Consider the following 24,832-nt stretch of genomic DNA (forward strand, 5'->3'; position numbering starts at 1 on the left):
CCTGGTAGGCAATAGCAACTTCTATGAACAGAAGGCAGCATCACGGTTCCCTTTCCTGAAAACGGAACCTACAAAGCTTATTAGCAAACTGGCTTCTATGGGTTCTTTGCTCCAAGACATCCTATGGATAAGCACTGTAAATATTTAGTTTGTCAGCTGTTGTGATGCACCAATGCAGCTTGCACGACATAAGGTTGTTTATGTAATTAGCGTTATACTGTTGGCGTTGGTGGCCATAAAGCACAAGTGTAAGCTGCTTGCCCATGTGCTTTCTTTGTTTTCAAATCTGAAAGTTCTGGTACTGTTCTGAAGATCTTAGAGCAGTGGAGAATTGAGACCTGAATGTTTCTACACAAGAGTGAAGGAGAGAAGAAAGCAAGAGTAGTAGAAGGGATGTGTTGCAGAAGTTCTTGACTTGTATCTTCGGTCAAGCAAATTCCATTGATCAGATTAACCTCCCTCTATTATTTACACCTCAATCTGACTTGAGTGAAAGCAGAGAAATTACTCTTGCCCTCAGTGAAGACTTTTCAGTCCATCATTCAATCATTTTTTCCCCTCGTTCTCTGTGTTTTTGTTGTAAATGGAATGTTACTTTGAAAGTGCAACTGTTGAACAAATTTAATGTCAGAAATTAATGTAAAAGACATAATAGTTGCATAACCTCTGCCCCAAATGTGCAACAGTCAAAAATTTACAAAAAGAGAACAAAAGTCATCAATAAGTGCAGATTTTTAGAACTATCATGTCCGTCTTTTTGTATGAATATTTGTTCTGGAGGGATTTCATTCAGATTATGCTTTTTTATAGTTGTCTGCAACCCCAGAATGTGTGCAGCTTGAATTCTTAACTTACACTTAGAATATTATTTTGCTCATTGTATGATATTGTTTTGCTTGTCTTGTTGTTGTTCTCCTGATGCCTTCAATACCTTCTACATCATCTTTCTTCTTCAAAGTTTCCAGTGTTTCGCAAACCATGTACCATGTAACCTTTAGCAAAACATGTAGCTTAGCATTATTTAATTATCTTTAAATTCCTGGGATTTAAAAGAGTTTAATAGTCAAGATTTAATAGATAATGCAGTATCATACCATGTAATGGTTAGAGCATGTTTTAGAATAAAGTGCAAAGATTTCTCCTCTCACCCTGCCCCAGTGTTTCTGTTTTCCACATGTAAGAGAATAGCTCTCTTGCAGAATTAAATGCATTTACAGGTAACCGAGACACTAAGATAGACATAATTTTTTTCAAAGATAAGATAGGATGTATTCTGAGAGCATGACAATTGTACTTTATCAGCAGATACAACTTCTATATGAGAAGGTTTTCTGTGTTACTGTAGTCGAGGCCAAGGAAGACCTAAGAAAGTATTTCTTAGATTTTATTAAAGTTCAAAGTTGAGTTCTGTTTCTTCAGAGTGCTGGACAGTCAGCTACATTGCTGTGTAATAGATTGGTACCATATTTCATTGCTTCATTCAGAAATGTTGTTCTACATCAATGTGTGAATTCAAGGGTGAGAGGAAAACTTGGACATAAATTGTGGAGGAAAAAAAAAAAAGAACCAGAGAAAAAGGGAAGTATTGAGCATTACTGTATGTACAGCTGATTCTTTTTGGGAATAGATTTTGTGAGGGAAACGCTCTGAATACAGTGTTGATTGGAAAGAAGTAGATGGCAGTTGATTGGAAGTGGACAGACTGAAAAAAATGTCCCCATCAAGCTAAAAGCCTCAGCCACATCTGTTGCTGTTTTTCTTTATTGGAAATTTTCTTGTGAAAACTGGTTTGCAAGCTGGAGTTTGGAATAACTTTTCTTTACGTTGGACTCTGTCATCCCTGCAAAAAGCAATTAAAACCATATGTATTACTTTTTTGGATGTGAACTTCCCTTTGTCCCACGCAGACCTGGGAGCATTACGGGTAACATAAGAGCTGAATTATGAATGTAGTTACAGAATGAAGTTATTTTTCCAAAGCATTTTACAAAATAATTTTTTACCAAATGCATAAACAGTTTTTTTTGTTGTTGTTTGTTTTTTTGTTTTTTTGTTTTTTTGTTTTTTTCTTTAAACAAAACAGTAAAGAAGAAAACAAAGCAACATGGAATACCTGGTATGATACTTCACCTTTGGCATTCCTAGGAGCAGTTACTGACCTTAAGTGGTTTTAATGCTTTTTAAATGTCAATCCTAAGCAACACATTCTGTTATTTAACACCTACTGAGCTATTAGGCAAATGTATACTGATTTGTGTAGCTATAAAAACCACATGACTGGAAGCCAATCATATTGATCACTTCATCCAATTATAGTTGTACAACACATGTTTATCCCATTTTATTCACTAATATACAGTACAGAAGGCTGGCAGCTAATCGATGCTATACAATAAAAGGCTCATTACATACTGGTGTGATATCACTTCTGTGAGTGACAAGGCTTGTAACATATTTAACAGTCTTCTCAGGAGTACAACTCTGAGTTACTGAGACAAGAAAAAATATTGGCACAATTAGCACTTGGTTGAGAAGTAGCAAGTCCCAGCCAAATAAAATGTTTTAGATTAAAGTTTGGATTCAGCAATATATTTTTAAAGGAAAACTGTTGACAAGGCTACAAATATTTTGAAGGGCTGTGCTCTGAGAAGGTTGATGTTGAAGTTATTTCTCCCTGAGATTTTTAGCTCACATATCTTAATAACGAAGAAGAAAACTGCCATATACCTGCTGCTTTCAGACACGTTACCTAGACCTGCTGCTTTCAGACACGTTACCTAGACTTATCTGACTATACATGGGTTTCATTTCATTTCAGGAGAGATACAAAACTAGCTCTTCTCTAAACAGGTTTGTAAAGGAGGTACATGCACATACAAATGAATTTGCTTTGAGGCTTAGCTAAAAGTGAGATACTACACAATGCCATAGGGTTTCCTCATTCCATTGTCATTTTTGCTCTTCTGCTGTAAGAGTCTCTGTTTTATAAGTCATTCTGTAGTGCTAAGATCCTTTGAGCTGAAGAGTACCCTCCCTGAAAAGGTCAAGCTTGTTTACTGTCATTTAGAAGTTTTGTGGTGGTTTGTTGTTTGTTTTTTTTTTTTTCCTTTACCTTCTATTTTCATCCTTCTTTCCAGTGTCACCAACTAGCTTTGCTTCTGAGCTGATCATTGAGAGTAATGTTGAAATTCATGTGCCTTAACCTCTCTACTGTGAAAATGGCCAGCAAAGCAAATATCCCAAGGCATTTTTGAGCCTGCATGCTTTATGCTATTTGGAATAATCTGTTTTACTAATGTTTGCCAAACCATGGGTGGGACAGAAGGAGGGAATCACATGATCCTAATTTAGAAATAATATATCTGGAAAAGCTGATATCAAAAGAGTTGTTTAAAAATGTTAAATCAGTACTTTAGGTATGGCTGCAAATAGCTGAAAAAATCAGCTTGAGTTTGTCTTTTTTAACATATTTTTTAATGCTTTGTGTACATGGAACATATTAGATCTATATTATCCATCATTTCTCTGTTATGAAATCTCAGTTCATTAAGTCTTATCTGTAGCCTTTGAATAGAACATGGTCTTTCTCTCTCTTTTTTTTTTAATATATATTAGCAGGGCGGGTTGTTCTTTATCAGCTGCTAGACCTTGCAGATGTTTCCCTTGTAGTCATATATAAAATAGCTGATATGGCATGAATCTCTATATGACAAATAACCTTCAAATGCCAGAATCCTATTTTAGATTTAACTTTAATCTCATTCATATCTTTCTGTGATATGACAGTCCGAGGTTACAAAAATGACTAATTAAAGTATGTTTTTCAAGAATACTTAAACTGTTTAACAAAGAATGTACAAAAGTAAGTTTGATGGGATATGACTTGCTGTGTGGTAATGCACAATTGGAGAACAAAGCTGCATAAGGAACTATAAAGAAACATTGTTTAGATCTTCTTGGTGGTATTCATGTCTTCAGTATTTAAAAGTAGAAAATATGAAGCTGTACTGATGTTCTAATGGAACCTGTGATCCAAGGCATGAAGAATGGACTCCTTACATTCTTGAGGTTTGGAGTCTACGGTGTTTCACATTATTTCAGGGCTTTGGTAGTGATTTTGTTAATGACATTAAATCACAGCATCACATACTTGGTGGCACAGAAAAATTATGATATGAACATTCTAAAAGATATGAAGGAGCTGCTGTCAAGAATTTGGTTCTTCTTCAGAGGTTTTTCTGTAAGGAAGCAAAATTATTGTATATTAATACTTCTGGATTGATGAGTCAGATAGATTGTATTTACAACAAATAAATTTACATTCCTCATACCTTATAAACACTTCAACTAGGCTGTGTATTCTTATTAGCAGCATGGATTTCATAGAGGAATTCCTAGCTTCCTTAAGTTCCATTGTGGTTGAGCAGATGTGAAGGAACAGGAATGAGACAAGGATTGGACCGTGTTGTTGTTCTCATTAGGATCCAGTTCAGTGTTTCTTAGCTGCACTGACTTCTTTGGTTAAAAAAAAGAGAGAAATAGTGTGACAATGTTCAGTAAAGTTTCAGATGAAATCTGAAGAAAATTCCCATTTTCCAAGTGGCTGATGCCATATTTTCTTATTCACCTGCAATTGTTTTCTTGGTGGATGGAATTACCTATGCCGTGTAAGCAGCTATCTACATTTGAACACTTGCTGGAAGTGTGGATAGAATCTGACCACCCTCGAGCTGTGTTATAGAGGAGGAATTGGCGTCTGAGAAATCTTGAATTCCTGACACCAAGAAGCAAAGCCACTGCTGACCTCTAGAAATAGTTTTAAAGCTTGAACTTATGTAAGATGCTAAGCAGAACCCTGCTAGCTAAAATAAAAGGTAGATGTAGGCAGCTGCTGTGCTGAGGCTTGCACCACAGACTGACTCATTCCTGGAAAGGAGCTATCAAGAGTCTGGTGCCAACATCAGCTCAGGAAGCAAAGTAGCATGCAGAAGTTGGGAGCTGTGAGAATGCTTATGAATGTACGGTTTTTGGAACCTGATCCAAAAAAGCACAGCAAAGAAATCTGGAGAACTGCAGAAAGCAAGCTAGCCCAGAGATGTCTGAGTTCCCCACAGAAAGAAGGGATCAGGAGCCACAACTATTGGGAAGGCTTCCAGGAGGGAAGAGGATTTTGCCAAGAGTCAGAAAGGTTTTTCTTCCAGTGAACTAAACAGCCAAGCACTGGCAAGCTGATCCAGGCTGATCCAGGATGTGCCAGATCCCGAGGCAGATGCAAAATAATAATCAGTTGTGTTTATTTTAAGGATTCATTGAGGAGACAGAACTTTTCTTTCATTTAATGTTCTATTTTCCTTTTTCTTTTCTAAACTGGAAAAAAATTGCAGTTATTACTTCTAATTTAATGGAGGCCTGGGGTAACATTTTAATGCACAAGAACATTCATCTATAAGTTTTGCTGCAGAGAAATGCATAGTATGAAAGTTCCTAACACTTTCTATATGTATGAACACGCAATAATGAAATTAACAAATAAATAAACAAATAAATAAATAAATAAATTTAAAAAATGGAGGCAGATTTTTCCCTCTTTTTTGAACAAATTGTTGTGAGTTTTACAAAAATTTTCAAAGGGCTAGAGAACTGCCAAACAAACTGGATATTCTGAGCATTTCTGTCCAGATTTGCATTCCTAATTATGCTCACTTGTGTATCAGATTTTGTATTACAGTGGATATTTGCCTGGTGTCTGATCGATGAAAAGTACAGACTAAAAGTCCACACCGACTCTGAAATCCAGAACACCTCTGGTTTGACAAATGCTGCCAAATAGTATTTGCATATTTTTGAAAGTGAAAGAATATATCCTTCTTAGAAATATGTTTTGTGACTAACAGGTTGTTAATCGTATTCGTATTTTAAGATAATTATAGACACAAATAAGTCATACTCATTCTAGTAAATTAAAAGAACAGGCATGTGTACACTAAATTAGAATTGAAATTAGAAAAGAAAAATGAATATGTTAACAAGACATAATTATGACATATTTCTAAGCCTAAACACTGTAGAACAACTTCTGAGATCAACGTATTTCTTTAATTACTGGTTTCTGATTATATTCCTGATACAGCAGATAATCACTGACAGCAAATAAGCCTTCAGAATTAAACCACACACTACTTCTGTCACTATGAATTTGATGTTGCCACTAAGTATATTCTGAGTGTTGTTGAAAACACAGGAGAAATGTTAGTAGAGTCATCCTGGATGGAGTTAGTTTTGATATTTACATTTCATATTTTCATTGTCTGGCTTCAGTTGACATTGCCTCTCCCTTCCTAAGTAAACATAAGATCAAGTGCACACCTGGGATGTGGCATTTCATTTACTAGGCAAAGAACTTTGGTTGTCTTCTCAACTGAAGTGCTTTAAACATCACATACTAAAGGAAACATTCCTTATGCAAACTTGTAATAAGCCTCCAGTCTTCATTGTGCCCCCAGCATTTGAGAACGACCTACTGTGATGCAATAGGAAAAGCTGGAAAGAACGAGAATGGTGATTCAAACATGCATGAACATGGACCTTACTCACACTCAGTTTTAGGAGACCCTGTCTCAACAACTGTTCTACTGATTCATACAAATGAAGATAAATGCTATGAATTCTGCCAGACATGAATTGTACCAACAAAAACACATGGGCTGTTTTAATTTTGAAGATAGCTAAGTAGTGCTACAGAACTTCAGGAGTGAGCAAAAAAAACTTTTCAGTTTTTATTACTGATCCAGATTATAGTATCTATGCTGGTAATCACCAATTTTGTACCACTTTTAAGCTATTTGTTTCAGTATGTATAGATGTTGAAATATCCTAAGGTAGTTTTGCTTAACTATATATATTGGTATTGTTTATTTTCTGTTTATGATCTGAGGATATATGACTGCCAGTGCTTTTATTGGAACAGGCTGCCCACGGAGTTGGTGGTGTCACCATCCTGGGAGGTGTTCAAGAAATGTGTAGGTGTGGCACTGAGGGACACGATTTAGTGGGCATGGTGCTGATGGGTTGGTTGTTGGACTATACTTTTGGTGGACTTTCTAACCTTAATAATTCTACGATTCAGTGTTTTTATGTTTTGTCTAGATCTCTTTGACAGAGATGATTAAGTACAAATTAAGTCTTGCTCCATTCAAAAAGGAGACTAACTCCTAGGTATGGAAAAAGTGCTTGTAAGTGAGGAAGTTGTTAAAGCTTTTCTTTTCTTTTCTTTTCTTTTCTTTTCTTTTCTTTTCTTTTCTTTTCTTTTCTTTTCTTTTCTTTTCTTTTCTTTTCTTTTCTTTTCTTTTTCTTTTCTTTCTTTGCTTTCTTTTCTTTTCTTTTCATTTCTTTCTTTTCTTTTCTGTCTTTCTTCTTTTCTTTTCTTTTCTTTCTTTTCTTCTTTCTCTTCTTTTCTTTTCTCTTTTCTTTTCTTTTCTTTTCTTTTCTTTTCTTTTCTTTTCTTTTCTTTTCTTTTCTTTTCTTTTCTTTTCTTTTCTTTTCTTTTCTTTTTTTCTTTTCTCTCTCTCTTTATATTGTTTAATGTTACTATTTCTAGATCTAATTGTTCTGCTGAGGGTTTTTATTTTATGATTATTATTTTTTTTAAAGGATTGCCTAACAGTATGGTCAGCACACTGCATAATTGTGCCTTTGTTTGAATATTTCACAATGTAGCTGCATTTTTTATTGTTTCCTGCATTTGCCATAGAAGCTGTTAAGGTAACCATTTTACCTCAAGAATTGGTGTAAAAACAGCAACTAGTATTCTCTTAATGAAATATTCAAATGATGCAAGTTCCATATTAGAAGCTTCTCATGAGGAATACTGAGGAGAAAATGCATCTCCTCTGGCTACTGGAGACAAATAATGTCAAGCCATGGATATCAAATGTCAAGCCATTTGGAATAGATTCTTGAATACAAGATGTCTTTTTTGGGTTAACTTAAGGTCCCTCACTTGGTGGTCTTGAGCTTTCTGCAGAAGATGAGAGAAGAAATGCAGGGTATAAAACTTAAGAATTCTGTGGCATCTGGGGTGACTTCTGCATAGTGGAGGAGAGGAATGTGAGACTAGATTCTGTTGCCCTTCAGGATCCATCACAGCTCTGTGTTTTTGTGTTACTAGGAGGACACGTACCACATTATCATTTCCAGATGTCTTTTGAAGTTGGATGTAACAAAGCATTTGTTAAATGGTTCACATATTGGTCTAAGAGACACTGAACCTGTGTACTTTGTCAGAAGCAATGAAGAGTTCTTCTCCTTAGTATATAGCATAGGACTACTTTATGGCTATACTTGTTTCTAAATCTCTTTGTTTTCCAATTCATTTTGTTACATCAATTATGATACGTATTTTATTAGTGGTAGAGTTTGAATTACCCAGATGTACTAATATATGAAATGAAGAAGATAGAAGTACGTAGAACTTATACGAGCGTGGCCAGAGAAAAGAGAGGTATGAGCAGACATGGACAAGTTATATCAATATATTCAGAGAAAGAAATCTTGACTGTACTGGAATCAGAGATAAATCTTACATTTACTTCAGTGGGCAAGAATTTGACATGGAGAAAATAGGAAACATACCTTATATAAACCGAAATCAAGATGCATGTCCTCTGCCCCACAGAAAGAGGATATTTAAAATATTTACACAAATATTTTAAAGGCTTGCCAGTTCAGCTTTTTAAAAGGAACCTGTATGCATGTTGACCTTATGTTTATTTGTTTCATGGAAAGCTCATGCAGCTGTTTTTCATAACTGTGTTCACATCTGCTCTTGCTATGTCATTTTTAGCCTGGTTTCCGAAGGAAATGAGGTTTATAAGATTATAGTTTCTGTGCCTGGGTGTGCGTGCACACGTGCATCCACATGCGTGTGAATGTTTCCCACAACTACTTCTTTTTTCTTTTTTTTTAACTTGCTAATCATTTACAGCCAAATCTGGTGGGGTGAGGGAAGGCCAGTTTCTCAGATAATCTTTCCTGAAAATTTCCCGTAATATAGGCATCTAGGTAACAATGCCAGAGAACAAGAGACGTTGGAGGAAGTATTATGAGACACCAGAGAAAAGAGCTGTTGTAAATGACCTAACTTGTGAAAAATCTTGAATTTAAGTTGCCCCCTTCTTTAGTACAAGATTAACCACTTATGAGATGGAAATCCATAAGAAGTCAGGGTCAATTAATTTTGCAATTCATAAAACTAAATTTATGTATAGCAAATTGACTTTTTGTTTAAAAAAAATCTTATAGTTTTTCAGTATTGGTAACTGTGGACTACTTTACATGAGAGGAAATTTTAAACTTGACGGAGAAACAATGCATGGAAGGGTGGTTGTTGGTTTTGTTGGCATGGGCTTTTGGTATTATTGTGTGTGGAAGATGTAAGTTAGTTCTGCATCTCACTGAAAGAAAAGACAAACCAAGCCTTTATGTTATACCAAACCACTCTGAATTCTTTATGTACCACATAACTTGCAGTCTAGCTTCATAAAACTCCCTTGCTTTATTTCTCAGCTGCAGTGATATTATTCCTCATAACTTTTCTTGCTTAACGGAATTCCCCTCATACAACAAGTCCCCCTGTGTATTATAAGCAATACATTGCAGAAACCTTTAAAAATTGTCTCATGTAGCTTTTCCATACATTTTTTGTTTATAAGATGTGTTTGCTGTGTACAGAGGTATATATTGAGCTGTGTGTATCCAAATAAATATACATACAGAGAGAGTAACCCAGACTAGAACCAAGATTGCTCTTAGTGGTAAGGGAATTTGTAGCTCACTAAATGCTAGAAACCCTCTGTTTCCAGCACTAATGGGCTGTGAAATATTATACCTTAAACCTGTCACTGTTCCAGGACTGAGTATTGCTTTTCCTGTACCTTAGGGAAGTGTAATTTAGAGTGTATGGGGGTATTTTGGGGATAAAGATGTAAATGGAAATTCCATAATGGGGGAAAAGAATGGAATTGTTTTCTGGTGAAAGGGAGAAGGGGGACTTTTTAATTTTTGTCTTTAAGAAGTGATTGAAGATGATCAAATGTTTGAATGTAAGATGGACCTCAGGGAAAACAGATTAATGAGCACAGAAGTACAGAACAGGTGAGTGGTCAGCATGAGGAATTAAATTTGCTATACATTTACATGTTACATTACATGGTTTTTAGCTTAAATGAATTTGTAACATATTTGTCTTTAAAGGATTAACGTATACATGCATATCCTTTAGGGCAGAGATAATGCCTTATTTTATTTTATTTTATTTTATTTTATTTTATTTTATTTTATTTTATTTTATTTTATTTTATTTTATTTTATTTTAATTTAGTGTGCCCCGGTGGCGCAGTGGTAGGAATGCCGCATTGCAACACTGGAGGCCCAGGTTCGAATCCCCTGTGGTGCAAGTGGTAGAAGTGTCGCTCTGCTACACAAGAGGCTCGAATCCCGGGGGTTGCACTCGATGATCTCTAAGGTCCCTTCCAACCCGCACGAGACTATGATTCTATGATTCTATGATTTTATTTTATTTTATTTTATTTTGGGGCATACTTTTATCTGGGACATCATTGGTTCTACAAGGCAAACTACTAAAATGTATTTTTTTTTTGCAATTCACATTATTAATATAGCCCCAACACAACACAAATATGTTTTAAGTATAATGCAGATGGAGAGTTTATCAGAAGAAGGTTTCAAATATGCACTGTAATGGAGAAGTACTCTTTTGAAAGCTAAGGAGAAATGTCAACTAAAGATATGCCATGGGTTTGCTGGAATACTCCACATCACAAGTTGCAGATAACTGCTGTCTGCCATTAGAATATAATTCAACTAACGGCTAAGAGAGAATATTAACAGTCCTGCATCCCTCATTTATCGAAACATCAGCAAATGAACACTTCACATTTCTTTACGTTTTATATATTTGACTGGTGATATTCAGGAAGATGTGATGCAGTTTCTTTGATCTCTGTTGCTGAACATCTGTAATAGTTTACTTGGCACATGGTAACAATTTTGAGCTGTGTGTATGGCAAAGATGTGTATGTCTCTGTACAGAAGTTGAACTAGTGAGTCTATCACATTTGCTTAAAGCATTTCATTTATCCAGCCTTTATATAACAGTATATCAAGTTAAAGGTCTTACATTGCTAAGGGCTACAGTTTATGTTTAAATGTACTTTTGAATATAATGCCCAATAAAGCCAGAGCTACCTTACCTCTAGAGCTAATATATTTTTTAAAGATTTACATATGTATTATTCACCACCGATTCACTGAGAATCAGTTTACTTCTGTTTTAAGTGTGGGCTCCATCAAAACCACTGGGAATTCAGCTCCTGTTTCAGGGGACATCACATAAAATCCTTAGGCTCTGGGTAAATATGAGAGACTTTTGTATGGCAGTTTGTAGATTCAGAACCTTTTTTCCTTTATTTTTGTCTTGTTCATTTTCTGTAAAACATAGGAAATAAATATTTTTATTTGTGTGATATTTTGATATGTAGTGTAGAGAAATGGCTGTTAGCTTGCCTGCTTCTGAGTTCCTTGATGGACCAGCGCTTACCATCCTACAGCTTCTTGGAGACTGCCTCCATTTACAGACCAGCAGAAGACACTGGAAAAAAATTTCAGGTAGAGGTTGTGAAAAGAACTATGGGCAAGGTCACAGGGTAGAGTATCAGCATATTACAAGGCACAAAACTCCTCTATTCTCAGTGGCTTGATTAAGTGGTTGATAGTACACTTCCATTTGATCCAGGACAAAGCTTCAGTTTTAATTTTGTACCTTTTGTTGACTAAACCACTAGCAAATCAGTCTCCCCTCGTTAAAACCATTATTTATTGCCTCTCACTGGGCATTTGATATGCGATATTTTGGACTTAATACATTCTACAAGTACAAGACTAAAATGTTGGCTGCTTACAGAAAGTTACTTTGATTGTAGTGATGTGTCCATGAATGAATGCAAAGTGCACTGTGTTATATTTCTGTCAGTGTATACAGAAATAGCTGTCTTTTGCAACCATTTGTTACACAGATTTGTATTCCATGTTAGAAAATCTGCGTAGAGTTTACTTAGAGATTTAATTCCATACCAGAATCATCAGAAAATATTGTCCTTAAACTGAGTGTGAAAGGCACTCAGTACACTTCTTGTACTTCTGCCCTGTGGGAGGCATGTAATGCAGGTCCTTGATTTTGATGTTTTGAGAGTCCAGTATTTGCATGAGGAAATACTTCATATCTCCTGGTGGGAATAATTACGCTGGATTCCTGTGGTGTGAATAGATGGCATAGATTTCATAGTGCTCCATTTTTTTGTGTGCATAATTGAACAGCTTTGTAGTAAGTGAGCAAAGGCTAGGTGTATGCAAGTTGATTTTGATTAGAATACCTCCCCCTTCTGCTTTGTCCAAGGTATCTGAAGCCTTTTTGCAAGGAGTGTGCTAATATACTACTCCGGCATTACACTGACATTGAACTCCTGTCATTTTTAACCTGCCTCAGGTACTAGATGTCTGGGTAACACACAGGTAACAACAGCTGCATTTGAAAAGAACTTTGAGAGCATCTCAATGTACTCACACAAAAAAATTCAGAGCAGGTAGTGTTTGCTTTTGGATGATCATTCAATTTATTATACAGCATAGCTGAAAATTTCTAGCGAGCAAATGTTCTAAGTGTCCTTTGGACAAAGCAGTTTAGCAGGTGTGCTGTTATTTTAAAGAAATTTTGATATTATAGTGTGCAACAAATGTTTCTGTTGTCTCTAAAATAACATCTGAGGATCTCCAACTCCCCGTGTGGTGGTCTCATCTCTAGCTCTATCTGTGCTGAGCATTCTTGTGTTCCAGGTCATCTAATGATGATTCTGCTCATTGCAAAAAGAGGTGCATTTTTGTTTTGCTTTGTTCTTAGGAAACCTAGTGTCACTGGACAGTGCAATTTCTGTCAACAAAAAATAATATTCAACATTTGAAATATTGGTTGGAAGAGTCTTAATTCTGCACTCACTCTTAAAATGTTGTACACCAAGCCTGATTTATCTCAGCATTGTGACACTGCTTGTGGCACAGTGTGCATCTCTTCATTATTTTGAAGGCAGCAGAGCTGTGCAGAAAATTATGGCCACTGGGTGGCCAGTGGCTATAAAACTTTTACCAAAAACAACTTAAATGTAGAACAAACATAAGCACTGTGAAAAAGTCACACGATGGCTAGGTAAGCATCTGGTCTTCTATAAAGCAGCCCTGCACTGACTTGTGAGGGAAGGCAGAATAGATGCCTTCCAGATCTTGCAAACAGATGTATGAGCAGCCTTCCTTACTCTCTCCACAAGCCCTAAGCATGTCTCAGTGACCCGGTGTGAGTCAGGTGATACCCTAAGGTGGGAGGTCCACGAAGGCATGGCCTTGCCAGGCAGTGCCATCCCCAGAGGTGGAACTGGACAGCATTGAGCACCTCCTGTGGGCCATTGCATGAGCCCAGCTCTGTGAGACCATTGCAGGGCAGTGCTGCAGTACAGCAGGGCCATAGCTCAGGTGGGAATCAAGCACAGAGCCTCAGTGGAGGGCCAGTTAGTGCTGCCTTGGGACCTCTACCCAGTGGGATGGGACTGCCCATGGCTTCACAGACCTGCTAGCCCCACGGCCCTGCTATCAAATGACTGATAGGTGAATATGTGCCAGGCACCTAGACTGTCCTTTGAGCATGTTTAGCTGTGAAGACACTGTTTTGAATCAAGTGGGGATAGCAACTAGACAGAGGAAGTCCAGGGAGCAGTAAGTTAGTGATTTAGCCAAGTTATGTACATGATGAAAGATACATTCAATAAGATAGACTGTCTTTCGCCTTCTTACAGTCATAATTAGGTCAAGATAGAAGCAGTATAGCACAGGACACGTTACTTATTGTTTACTGTCTGAGTCACAAAACTAGAGAAATGAAAAAAGGGTTTTATTGTTTTTGTTGTTCTCAAATAAAAGTAGCAAAACTTTTGCACAGCAAACATATCGTGATTATCGTCTTGTAACATTGGGCTTATTTACCCTATCTTTATTTTATGAGTGATAGCCTTAGTGGCATCATGACATTTCTGCTGGCAGAAAAAATAAAAACAGATGTGGTAATACACTGAATCTCTCAGTAGTTCTTGTGCTGTTTTTATAGTGAATAGTAATAGAGTTTTTATTCAAGCATTCCATGCATAGATTTTGAAGGCTTTTAGGAGGGGTCACTATTTTTATTTTACTTGGAAACTGAGGCACAGAGAGATGGAGTAGGTTGCTTAGGATATCAAAAATGCTGAGTCAAAACAGCCAGATCTCCTTACTTCAGTTCAGTGCCTATTTGTGTGCACTATGTTGCCACCCCAGAACTGCTACACAGGAAACTGGAGATGAAATCTTTTGTTTGATGTGGAGCACTTCAAGCCCTGGGGGATTTGAATACTAATCTTTCATGTGACAACACTCAAGTATCAAGCTTACAGATACTAGGGTGATGAGTGTGTTGTAAGTGTTTGGGTAGATAAAAAATAAAATAAAATAAACTGTTAAAATGGCTCAATATTTTTTATTCTCAAACAAAAATCTCAACTAGACAAGATATGGTCAGTGCTAAGAACAGCTCTGAAAGAATGTCAAGATAGCGTTACTATCAACATGCATGTCTGTGGTGATATAAAACAAGTAAGCTGAGAAACAATTTTTATTCATTCTTGCCCCTGGGGACACGCTGACTAGTGATGACTTGTCTAGCTCAGCTCTGTGTGGTCTAATTCACTTTACTTGCCAAGATCAGTCAACACTCATTAGAAGTAAACTTCAGCACTTAGTTCAGATTGAGTAAAGAAGTTTATTAGTTTAGGTGGAATAGTCTTAAGTCCTTAACCTCACCCAGATGACACAGTTATCTGGGTGTAACAAGAAGAGAGATTATTAATAAATGCTTTTATTTTCTTAATGTCACTGACTTGGATTTCAGTTTCACAAATAACCTTGTCTTTTCTTGCATGGAGATTCTTCTGTTAAAGACACAATATCCACACATTTTATCGAGGTGTGAGTTTATTTTTAGTTCAGATAATAATCAAATAACATGACTGTAACCAGCTACTACAGATACAAATGTAGACTGGACTCTTGAGGTTTTATTACTTATTCCACACTGGAACTAATAAACTGAGTTAGTTTTTAGAATAGATATAATCTGTGTAGTGATAACGGCTCTGTTGATCATGTTGAAGACATATTACGCTCATATGTATTAATGTACTAAACTGTTTTATGTGTGTGAAAGTACTTGAGCTACCAGTATCTTTCAGGAAACTATTCTTAAGCACTTCACAATCACAACTGACTAAAGTGGAAGAAAACAAAAAAGAGAAGAGTTGCCTTTTTTTTTTCTGGAGATAGTTTCATGTAATGTTTCAACATTTAATAGTAGCCACTCCTCGTACAAAAGCATTTTTCGGTGAGGAATGAAATTTCTTTCGAACTTTTGACTTTGCTTTATTGACTTACATTTTGTGGTTGGCATCACTTTAACATTAGCTCTCTTCCACATGCTTTTCTTCGAGAAATGCATTCAATAATGTTTTGTGATCAATGAGCTTCTAACAATCTTGCTATCTTCTGCTATTCTGGAACTACTGCTCAAGACAGAGCAGTTCTGAAAAGAAATCTGGGGACTGAGTGATTATTGTGACAATTTCTCATGCTATTGTCCCAAATGCCTATCATCTGAGTATGCTTGTATGCAGTACAGCTCCATGAATGCATGAAACTTCATCATGCTTTCTTCCTATGATTTCTTCTAGATGTTTCTGAACTTCAACTATCTGCCTTGAATTTGAGTTAACATAATTACTTCTTCTTATATGTACTATAATTTTAAAATAGAACAGTTTTTAAATTCATGTAGTATCAACAGAGCTATAAGGAGCTTTTTAAAGAATGTAAATTTAATTTGACTATACATAAAATAGTAGCTTGGAATCAGATATAATGGTAACATCATTGTCCAATAAAAATCAGTGATGTAAAGACCTCATATTTTTTACCCCAGAAGTCTGAGAGCCATTTACTGATGTTGTGAGAACAAATGAAAAGATGAGATTCAATTATGGTAATTCCTGTTTAAATCTTCATCTTTTATGGACTTTGTGTTACCATTAGGACAGGTGAATGGAAATTATCAGATCCATATCACATACAAAATCATGGTGCTTTTTATTTTAAAAGCAGGCAATAGCAAATTTTGCATGTACAATTTCAGTATGACTTATTTATTTATTTATTTAAATGACTGGTTTAAAGGCCTTCATTTCAGAATTAAATGTGAGTATAACAGTGGAACATCTTCACATACCATCTCAGGTCAATACATTGATACTGTGGTCTAGGAAAATGTCTCCCTCTTTTTGGAAAAAAATATGACTTCAGGTACAGAAATATTCAAATAGGTTGCATGGATTTCTGGTGGCCTGGAAAGGATGGAAGATTTTTCATTAACATAAAACCACTTTAGTTTCTGAAGGTCACAGTGATCTAAATCCTCTCAGTATTTATCTATGTTTAGATTTAGGTCATGTTTTACATCTATTTGAGGCTTTCATAGTGCCTTCATGTTTCTAATGTTTTATGACCTTTAGCTGTGTGGTAAGCTGTGTGTTTTTGCAGACAGAGAACTTGGACTGGAGAAAGTACAGACATGTTAATGCTGCAGAGGCTACCACCATGCTTTTGTTCCCAGATCTGTACTCAGACATGTAGGTTTGTTAACTCAGGTGTGGGGCTACGTGACTGTGCTGATTGCAGACCTGCACTAGGATCCCCACATCACCCACACTGCACTGTGTGCATTTAGTAACTTGACTGTAGCTTTGGAGTTGGCAGGCAGTAGATACACCTGGAGTGGTCCAAGCTCTCTATTCTCTCAGAGCAAATATTTGAAAGCATAGAGGATGACAGGCAGACAGTCTTTTTAGTCATCAACTGAGGCTGCTTGTGTTAGGCCGTGAACAGAAATGAAATGGCTCTTCTGACTCACTGTCGTTTTTATATATGAGAGAAGGTTGACATTGTATGGGTGATTCTTCACAAACAGATTTTCAGAGAAGTGTCACCCACAGGATGTTAAGTTTTCATTCAGTTGCCTCTAAAACTGAACTAAAAAAAGAGGACAAGCCTCCTTACCTGCAGTTAGTTACTAGTATATGCTCTGCAAGGGAAACAAATGATAGATAGGTAACACTATTAAGTGCTGGGGGGGAAAAAAATAAATAAATAAATAAATGAATAAATAATTACTCTTAGCATTTGCAACTTGTATTTTTTGTTAAGCACATTTCAGGTATTTTCAGTCCCTTTGTTCTAAATGAAGATTGATAAAACACATCTTCAAATTTGATAAACGGGTTCATCCCTTTTTATGGTAAGAAATAATACAGTAATTATGCATGCATAACTGCTCATATTATTATAAAGCAATTGCATATATTGTTCTTTAGCAATAATGAGGAAAAGCAAACACATCAACTGAGCTGTTACACCATGAGTAGTCCCTAGAATTGTGGTAGCTTTGAGTCATTTTTTCCTTTTCTGCAAATAAGATTAGATAATGGAATAGAATAGCCTGGGTTGAAAAGGACCACGATGATCATCTAGTTTCAACCCCCTTGCTATATGCAGGGTCACCAACCACTAGACCAGGCTGCCCAGAGTTGTGATGAAGCCCTAGAGATGTGTGATGTTAGTATCAATGTGTGACATGAGTGCCTCTTGGTCTTCTTTATGTCTTCATTGAGTAAGTATTATTTGTATCTAATCAACTAAAACTAGGGGGAAAATGGCTGCTTTAAGTTAGAAGACAGCACAACAATGTTGCTTAACTGCTTAGATGGGTAGTACTTGTCTCTGGCCCATGCCTATCTCACCAGAAGGTGGCATCCAGCTATTCTTCAGATGTAGATTCTTATACCCTTTGAAAGCTTAATTCTTTACACGTCAGATAACTGCTAATCTTTGTCCTTCTTCCCAAATACAGTTGTCACTCCTGATGGGGGGCTGAAAGATAGGAAACATAACACAGTGAAGATCTCTCAGATTTATCCTACTCCTAGATATGTTGGCCCAAACATTTCTCAGTGGATAAGTCTGTAACTCAGAAGGCAATTTACTTGTCACTGCTGTGAATCTTTCAAGTTCTGTTCCAAACTCATCTTTTCCAACATATACTAAGTTACTTATTTTGATAGAAATTATTGTTCTTATACAAAGGGACTCTGCAGTGTTCTAGCTTCAAATTGCTTATCTTTTTATCTCTCCGTTCCCTTTTTCTGGTTTTGTGTCTCCTTTTCCTGTCATGTCTCTGTTTAGGTTAGACCGGTCTTGGTCATTCTGTAGTGAACTCAGTGCCGTAATTGATGACTGTGACTGACACTGATACATGTCAGTGCAAGGTAATTATTAGTGATTGTTTGTTTTAGGAATAAGCTGGATGTTAAGAACCTTAGCTAGCAGCAAAGAATGTTCAGTAATGTTTTTTTGAATACAAAGTAAAATGATTTTTTGTAAGACTAAGAAAATTCCCACAGCTTGGTAAACCTTCCTTAGCAAACTTGTAATGGAGGAAAGCCCCCAGAACTATACAAAACAGTGTATATCAGTGCTATTTGTGGTCCTGTTGGTGGAGACAAGAAAGTGCAGCAGCAGTAATGGTTGCACACGGAACTTTTCTATTCCACCAGCGCTGAGTTTGTTTGTCTTTTTGCATACAAATATAAAAGGTTTTCTCCAGTATATTCATCCTGCTTTGAAAACCTCTTCAACACTTTTAACTTGATAAATACCATAGTGTACATTTTTACAGTTTACTAAAATTAATCATTTGTTTTTCACATGTTGATGCTTTATTAATACTTACTCTCCCTTAAAACCTAGTCTTTTTTTTTTTTTTTTTTTTTTCCTGCACCGTCAATAGAATGTAATCTTCTGTTAGAAAAATCTGTTGAAAATTAACATTATATTTGTTTATGTGTGTCTGGACGTGTATAAAACAGTGCATTTTAAATAGAAATCACTGTGAAGCAAAAATCTTTGTTTTCTTTCATGTTGTTTGGTCAACTGAAAAAGAACATCTGTACCGTCATCCTCATTGCAATTTTCCACCCTAGCAATTACCCACATGAGCAAAGATCATGTGCTGTTTTAGAGAGCAAGATATAATTGTGCAGGTTTTCTGTTGATCTGGGTAATTTAGTGGAAAAACTCTGATTAGACTAAGCCTGCCAAAGGGTAGTAAGGGACACATTAGATCGTTTACCTGTAATTTAGCTTTCTTGTAGGCTAGGTACAAATTGATGTTTCTGTGTACACAAGAAGACATCAGAAAAAGATGTATTATGCATGGATGTTTCTTCTTAATGGAAGCTAAAACTTTTTAAATGCATTCTCACTAGGGCAAATAAGTCCAGTATTTCATATATGTCAAATATATTTAAATATTAAAAAATCAGTTACATTTTTTCCTACATTTAGTGACATATTTCAGAAAATAGATTCAGTGTTGTAAGTTGTTTCTAAAATGCATTATCTAGTTAGCAATTGAATAAAATATTTATTTGACATGCTGACTTAAAGATGCACTATCACTGTAGTGTAATTCTTTTTACAGAGGTTATACAGTGAGGTCAAACTCAAATTTGCATTCATTCATAGCCACAAAAAAAAGGTTACTGGAAGGTCGCCTCTTCTGAATGAATAGAGCAGCAGTTAACCCTAGAGAACAATGAAAACTGTTCTATTGAATCTTTTATCTTTAAGTGTTCTTTGTGTAACTGCAGAGAATTACAGCAATTGTTGAATCGTATTATTTTGAGGATTGCAACCTATAGTAAAGGACTGAATCCAAGCATCATGACAGTCACTGTGAGGATTAGTACTTGAAAGGATACTGGTAGAGCCTGGTTCTGTTAGTGCTTTGCCTGTCATTTTCCAAGACCTTTGAGACAAGCATGTCTGGCTCATCAGTTGCAGTTGTTCATAAAGCTGCTCCCACCATCAAAAACTGTGAATCCATTAAGAAATCTTGTTTTTCACTGTGATGTGTGTGACATTCCAGCCCTTCTCCATAACATGTTTGTGGAAAGCAGCCTGTCCTGGCTTCAGCAGAACTTCTGTGTCAGTGCAAGGATCTGAAGACCCTGACAATGCTGGGAAAATGGCTGCTAATGGAAGAGGTCACACACAGATGTTGTTAAGAGTAATAACTGTGAGCAAAAATATAAAAGAGCATACCACATATACCTTTCTTTCATCCCTGTCACCTTCTGCAGAGGATTAAAGCACATATTACTAGTTTGAACTCTTTATCCTTTCCAAATCTGCTTTTCTTCAGTTTTTCTTTTCAGATGATTTGAGCAAATACACAGTTCTCCCAAAAAGGTAGAGTGCAGAAACAACTTCAAGTGTGCGTCATGCCATATTTTCAGCAGTGCTGAGTTAATCCGCCTACCTCTCCTTCCATCCCCCAGCCTCCTTTTGCATTTCATGTTCTCTGTTCTCAGACATTTATTCAGAAAGTTTTGCTTTGTTTTATGTTCCTTGATAATGATACTTAGAATCGCCACTTTCTTACTTTGGATTTTTTTTTTTTTAATTTTTTTTAATTTTTTTTTTTTTTTTTTCCCCAGCACATTATGTAGCCAGTCTTGTACTTAAGGACAACAGTTTGATATTTCACCTTTCATACTGCAGTTACTTTGAGCTATAATAGCAAGGCAGAAGAGAGTAGTGTGCCATCATTACTTAGTTAAATTCATATCTGTAACTTCTGCTGACATTACTAAATATATAATGCAATTTAGGAGGTGTGTGTTGTATAGTCTGACTTTCGACCTTTTATTTTCTTTCCTCAGTATCATTGTCTATTGTTATTAAAATGTTAAGGACTTGATTGTCAGTGGCGCTCCTCAGCCTGAGTTTCAATAATTCAGTGATGAATAAGTCTAAAAATCAGATACTTTATGTACATTCTGTTGGGCATTGGCTTTCTGTAAGAGATGTGATTTTTATTTTATTTTATTTTATTTTATTATTTTATTTTATTTTATTTTATTTTATTTTTTTCCCACATCCAATCTTGCAGCAATGCCTGTGAAACACATTTTACTGAGTTACAGAAATAGTCAAAATCCAGTATGGTTTCTGTAATCTAAATGTACATAGTGATGCATGTTACTTGTCAGGTTGCTTTATTCCTTCTGCTGTAGAAGGTACTGATAAACCTTGTGTTTTTCCATTCCAAGTAAAGCTTTCATAGTTGCTGAGTGTTGCACTAGTGTTTCCATTGCACTCTTCTTAATGATATTGAGTGGTTGTTTTTTTTTGCTGACAACCACCATTTAATTTGTTACTAGTGTATATGTATGCTTGTCTAGCTCAGATTTCATTTCCTAGGTAGTCAGTTGCACTTGAGGCACTTAATTTCATTTGCTGTTGTGCTGTATATTTTATGGCTTCTGATTGGCTTTTTCCTCAACTCAGTGCTGCAAGCATGAAATAATTGGTATGGGAAAAGGCTGTGCACAGGGATTATGCATAAAGAGACCTAATTGATTAGCTTTGCAAAAGATTCAAGTTTTGCTTGGTGTAGGTTGTCCCCAGTTCAGTCAGTAATATCAGATTTTTACCAGTGGTTCAACACATCACAAAAATACTCTCTTTTTCGTGGGATTGGTTCCTCAGTCTTCTTGGGTACACACCTGCAAGACTTAGCACTGTGTGTAGGTCGCTCTGAAAGTAATGTCTCTCTTTTTTTTTTTTTTTTTTTTTTTTTTAATTTACACGGAAACTACAACAAAGATCACAATAACTATTTGACAGAGAAAATTCTCAACTACAAATCACTAACTTTCAACAGTCATCACCATTGGCAATGTATTTTCACCTCTGATGTGAGAAGGTTACCCACTGTCACTGTAGCCACTGTTGAAAGACACCACCTACCACCTCTCTGTGCTCACATCTACTTAATGGTCTCCTTTAATGTACAGCAAGCACTGATGAATGTCAATGGGTGCATTTCTTATTTTTTTTTCTACATGAAGGAATTCAGTTACACATCTTTGCTTCATCCACACTTCCATGTCAGATGACATTCTGTCAGACAGCCCCTGTGCTGTCATCTAGCACACAGCAAAAAAAAAAAGTAACAGCATAATGGTGGGAAGGATCAGCTTCTATTGCCATCCACCAACTTCTGCCTTTGGTGTCATAGACCATCATAGTAAAATAGGAGGAATTACTTTTGGAGCAGTCCATGTATTCAATAGAATCATAGAATGGTTTGGATTGGAAGGGACCTCTACAATCTTGAAATACATGGCAAAGGCTTTTTTTTACCTTTTTTTAAATTCCTTGGATGTTTTCTGATTTGTTTTGTTTTGTTTTAATGTAGGGTTGTTTTGTTTGTTCTTACCAAAGGTACTGTGTTTCTGTTAGTCTCTGGGAATCTTTATTATAAGATATTTAAGTATCAAAATGAATTACAATGGATATAGGGTTAAATAACAACTTCATTGCTTTAAGTTTTCACTTTGACCTTTTCTCTACATGTTGTATTATTTGATACTCATTATTTACTTTGCATTTTGTGAAAAATGAGGACCTAATTTCATAACACTGGTAATTCTTCGCTCATAGAATAGAAGAATGTAAGAAGTGGCATTTGTGGTTAATAGGAATTATGAAGACACTACTAAAGTAATTGATTCATAGAAGTACTTAAAAGGAAAGTTCTGCAGAAGATGTCTGCAGAAACTTTTTAAATCAAAGAAGAATGTTTTTCACTTTAGCCTTGCCAAATGATTCACTTTAGTGATGGTTTTTTTTTTTTTCATTTGTGCTTCAGCCTAGCGCTTGAGAAGAGAGCTGTGAATGTAAATAAATACAAATCAGTAGGCGCACTGTTTTATTATTTCACTGGGAATTTCTCTACAATTTGAGAGGAACTTCCTGTGAGTTCAGCAGACGATTAAGTCTAACCTTGATCTTAAGCCAGCTAGATTGGCTTACATTCTATCAGCAAGGGATTTAAATTTACTCGGACACATTTTAATTGGCATTTATGCAACATGTACTCACAGATGCTAAATTCATTGAGAAATTCTGAATGCCATCTGTTTAACCCTATTTTCCTTCTATTAAAGTATAATAAAATACTACCAGATCCTTCTGGCTTGCTAATATATTTATCTTTCAGAATACAATATTGTAATTAGCACATTATTAATGTGTTGTGTTGTGCTTGAAAACGATTTCTGTGTTTGATTAAAAGTAATATTATTTGTTTGCACTTTTTCATAGCTGTTCATTTTAATGATTTGAAACATCTTATACTAAAATTAAGGGGAAAAGAAAAAACAAAGAATCCTTAAATGGCCATATGTGGCCAAAGCTATTTTGAATCCATTATATGTTGCATGGAACTGGATCTTTATATGGTATACGCCTTTATTACTTTAGTTAAGTTGTTGTTTTTTAAATAAGTTAATGCACAATGTTTAATCACCAGTACCTTAAAACATTGGTATATGTAACTAAGATACCTGTTCCTGTCCACTCCTTTGCAAGAAATCTATGTGAGTGCAATTCCCATTCAGTAAAAGTTGCAGTGTTTGGTTCTGTAAAAGGTATTAGAGTTTGACTTTTAGCTGAACACTGTATTTGTAACTTCAGGAAGATTGAAGACCTCTTCCTGGCTTCCAATGTCAGGGGAAAACTGTCAGGTCTCACACTGATTCCAGAACACTTCTAAGAATATCTTAAACTCTGAAAACATGGGGATATTCTTAACCATTTTCTAACTTAGGTCCCAGTATTTATCTTTCACTTTTGTATTGGCAGAAGCCACGGAACCGATGTACGGTATGAATTATTTTGGTGAGGAGTAGGAATTTCCTTGCTTTTGCTTTAGAACTTCTAGTTGCTCCCAAAGCAGTCACCTTGTGGGTTGTTTTTTGTTTACTTTACTTTTTGTTTACTTGTATTTAAAGAAAGAGGTGACATTGGTACATTTTTTACAATGAAATTTACTTATTAATTTATCCTGTATTTTCATATTTATTTTTCTACTGTATCTTTAATCAACTTGCAATTTGGATACATATAACAGCAAGGAGATTTTTATATAAATAGTAATAAAGTGATGATAGTGAAATATGTGTATTCACGAAGTAACAGATGAACATCGAATCACATGCAGTCTTCATATTTGCATCTGTTTATTTATTATTTATCCCAAGGTTGCCTTTTTAGGATAAAGAAGCTCTTACTTAAATGTACTTACTAAGGTTATAAAATTCTTCTGTTTCACCTGTCCAAGATACTTACCTTTGATAATATGTTTGTAGTGCTCTTCACGTAAAGCTTGTTACAACAGTACATCAACTTTCATCATTTCTCCATGGTGCATTATATTGAAATAATAGTAATTCCCTTGCATACTATGCAATTAACCTTGCTAGATGGAATTGGATATAGAGATTCCGTTTCAAAGGAAAGGTTAAGACATCATTAATATCTTTTCCCTTTGAAGTACAATATTGAGACTTCATCTTGGACTTCTAGTGCACTGGGGGCTTAAGGAAGAATGCTCATCTCCAGTGCTAGCAAATCAGATTGTTGTTGTCTCTGTGAAAATAGCACTCAATATAGCACTGAAGTTTCAAATAGCTGAGGAGTTGATCAGGTAGATGTTGATGGATGCTGCAAA

At 35.8% G+C, this 24,832-nt stretch overlaps 1 protein-coding gene across 8 annotated transcripts in view; it reads left to right on the forward strand.

Moving 5' to 3' along the window:
* The window catches only part of ROBO1 (roundabout guidance receptor 1), a 688,445-nt gene that overhangs the window by 532,710 nt on the left and 130,903 nt on the right, over positions 1-24,832 (forward strand). Inside the window, exon 1 of one of the 8 annotated variants that reach the window (XM_015880196.2) lies at positions 17,836-17,863. The exons of the other annotated variants lie outside the window; for them this stretch is intronic. Within the exon in view, the coding sequence (XP_015735682.1) occupies positions 17,851-17,863 (13 nt within the window). The 5' untranslated portion in view covers positions 17,836-17,850. Of the gene's footprint in view, positions 1-17,835; positions 17,864-24,832 lie in introns of those variants that run through there. 8 annotated transcript variants of the gene reach the window in all.

This window comes from Coturnix japonica, chromosome 1 (genome assembly GCF_001577835.2).
Source record: "Coturnix japonica isolate 7356 chromosome 1, Coturnix japonica 2.1, whole genome shotgun sequence".
Classification (NCBI taxonomy): Eukaryota; Metazoa; Chordata; class Aves; order Galliformes; family Phasianidae; genus Coturnix; species Coturnix japonica.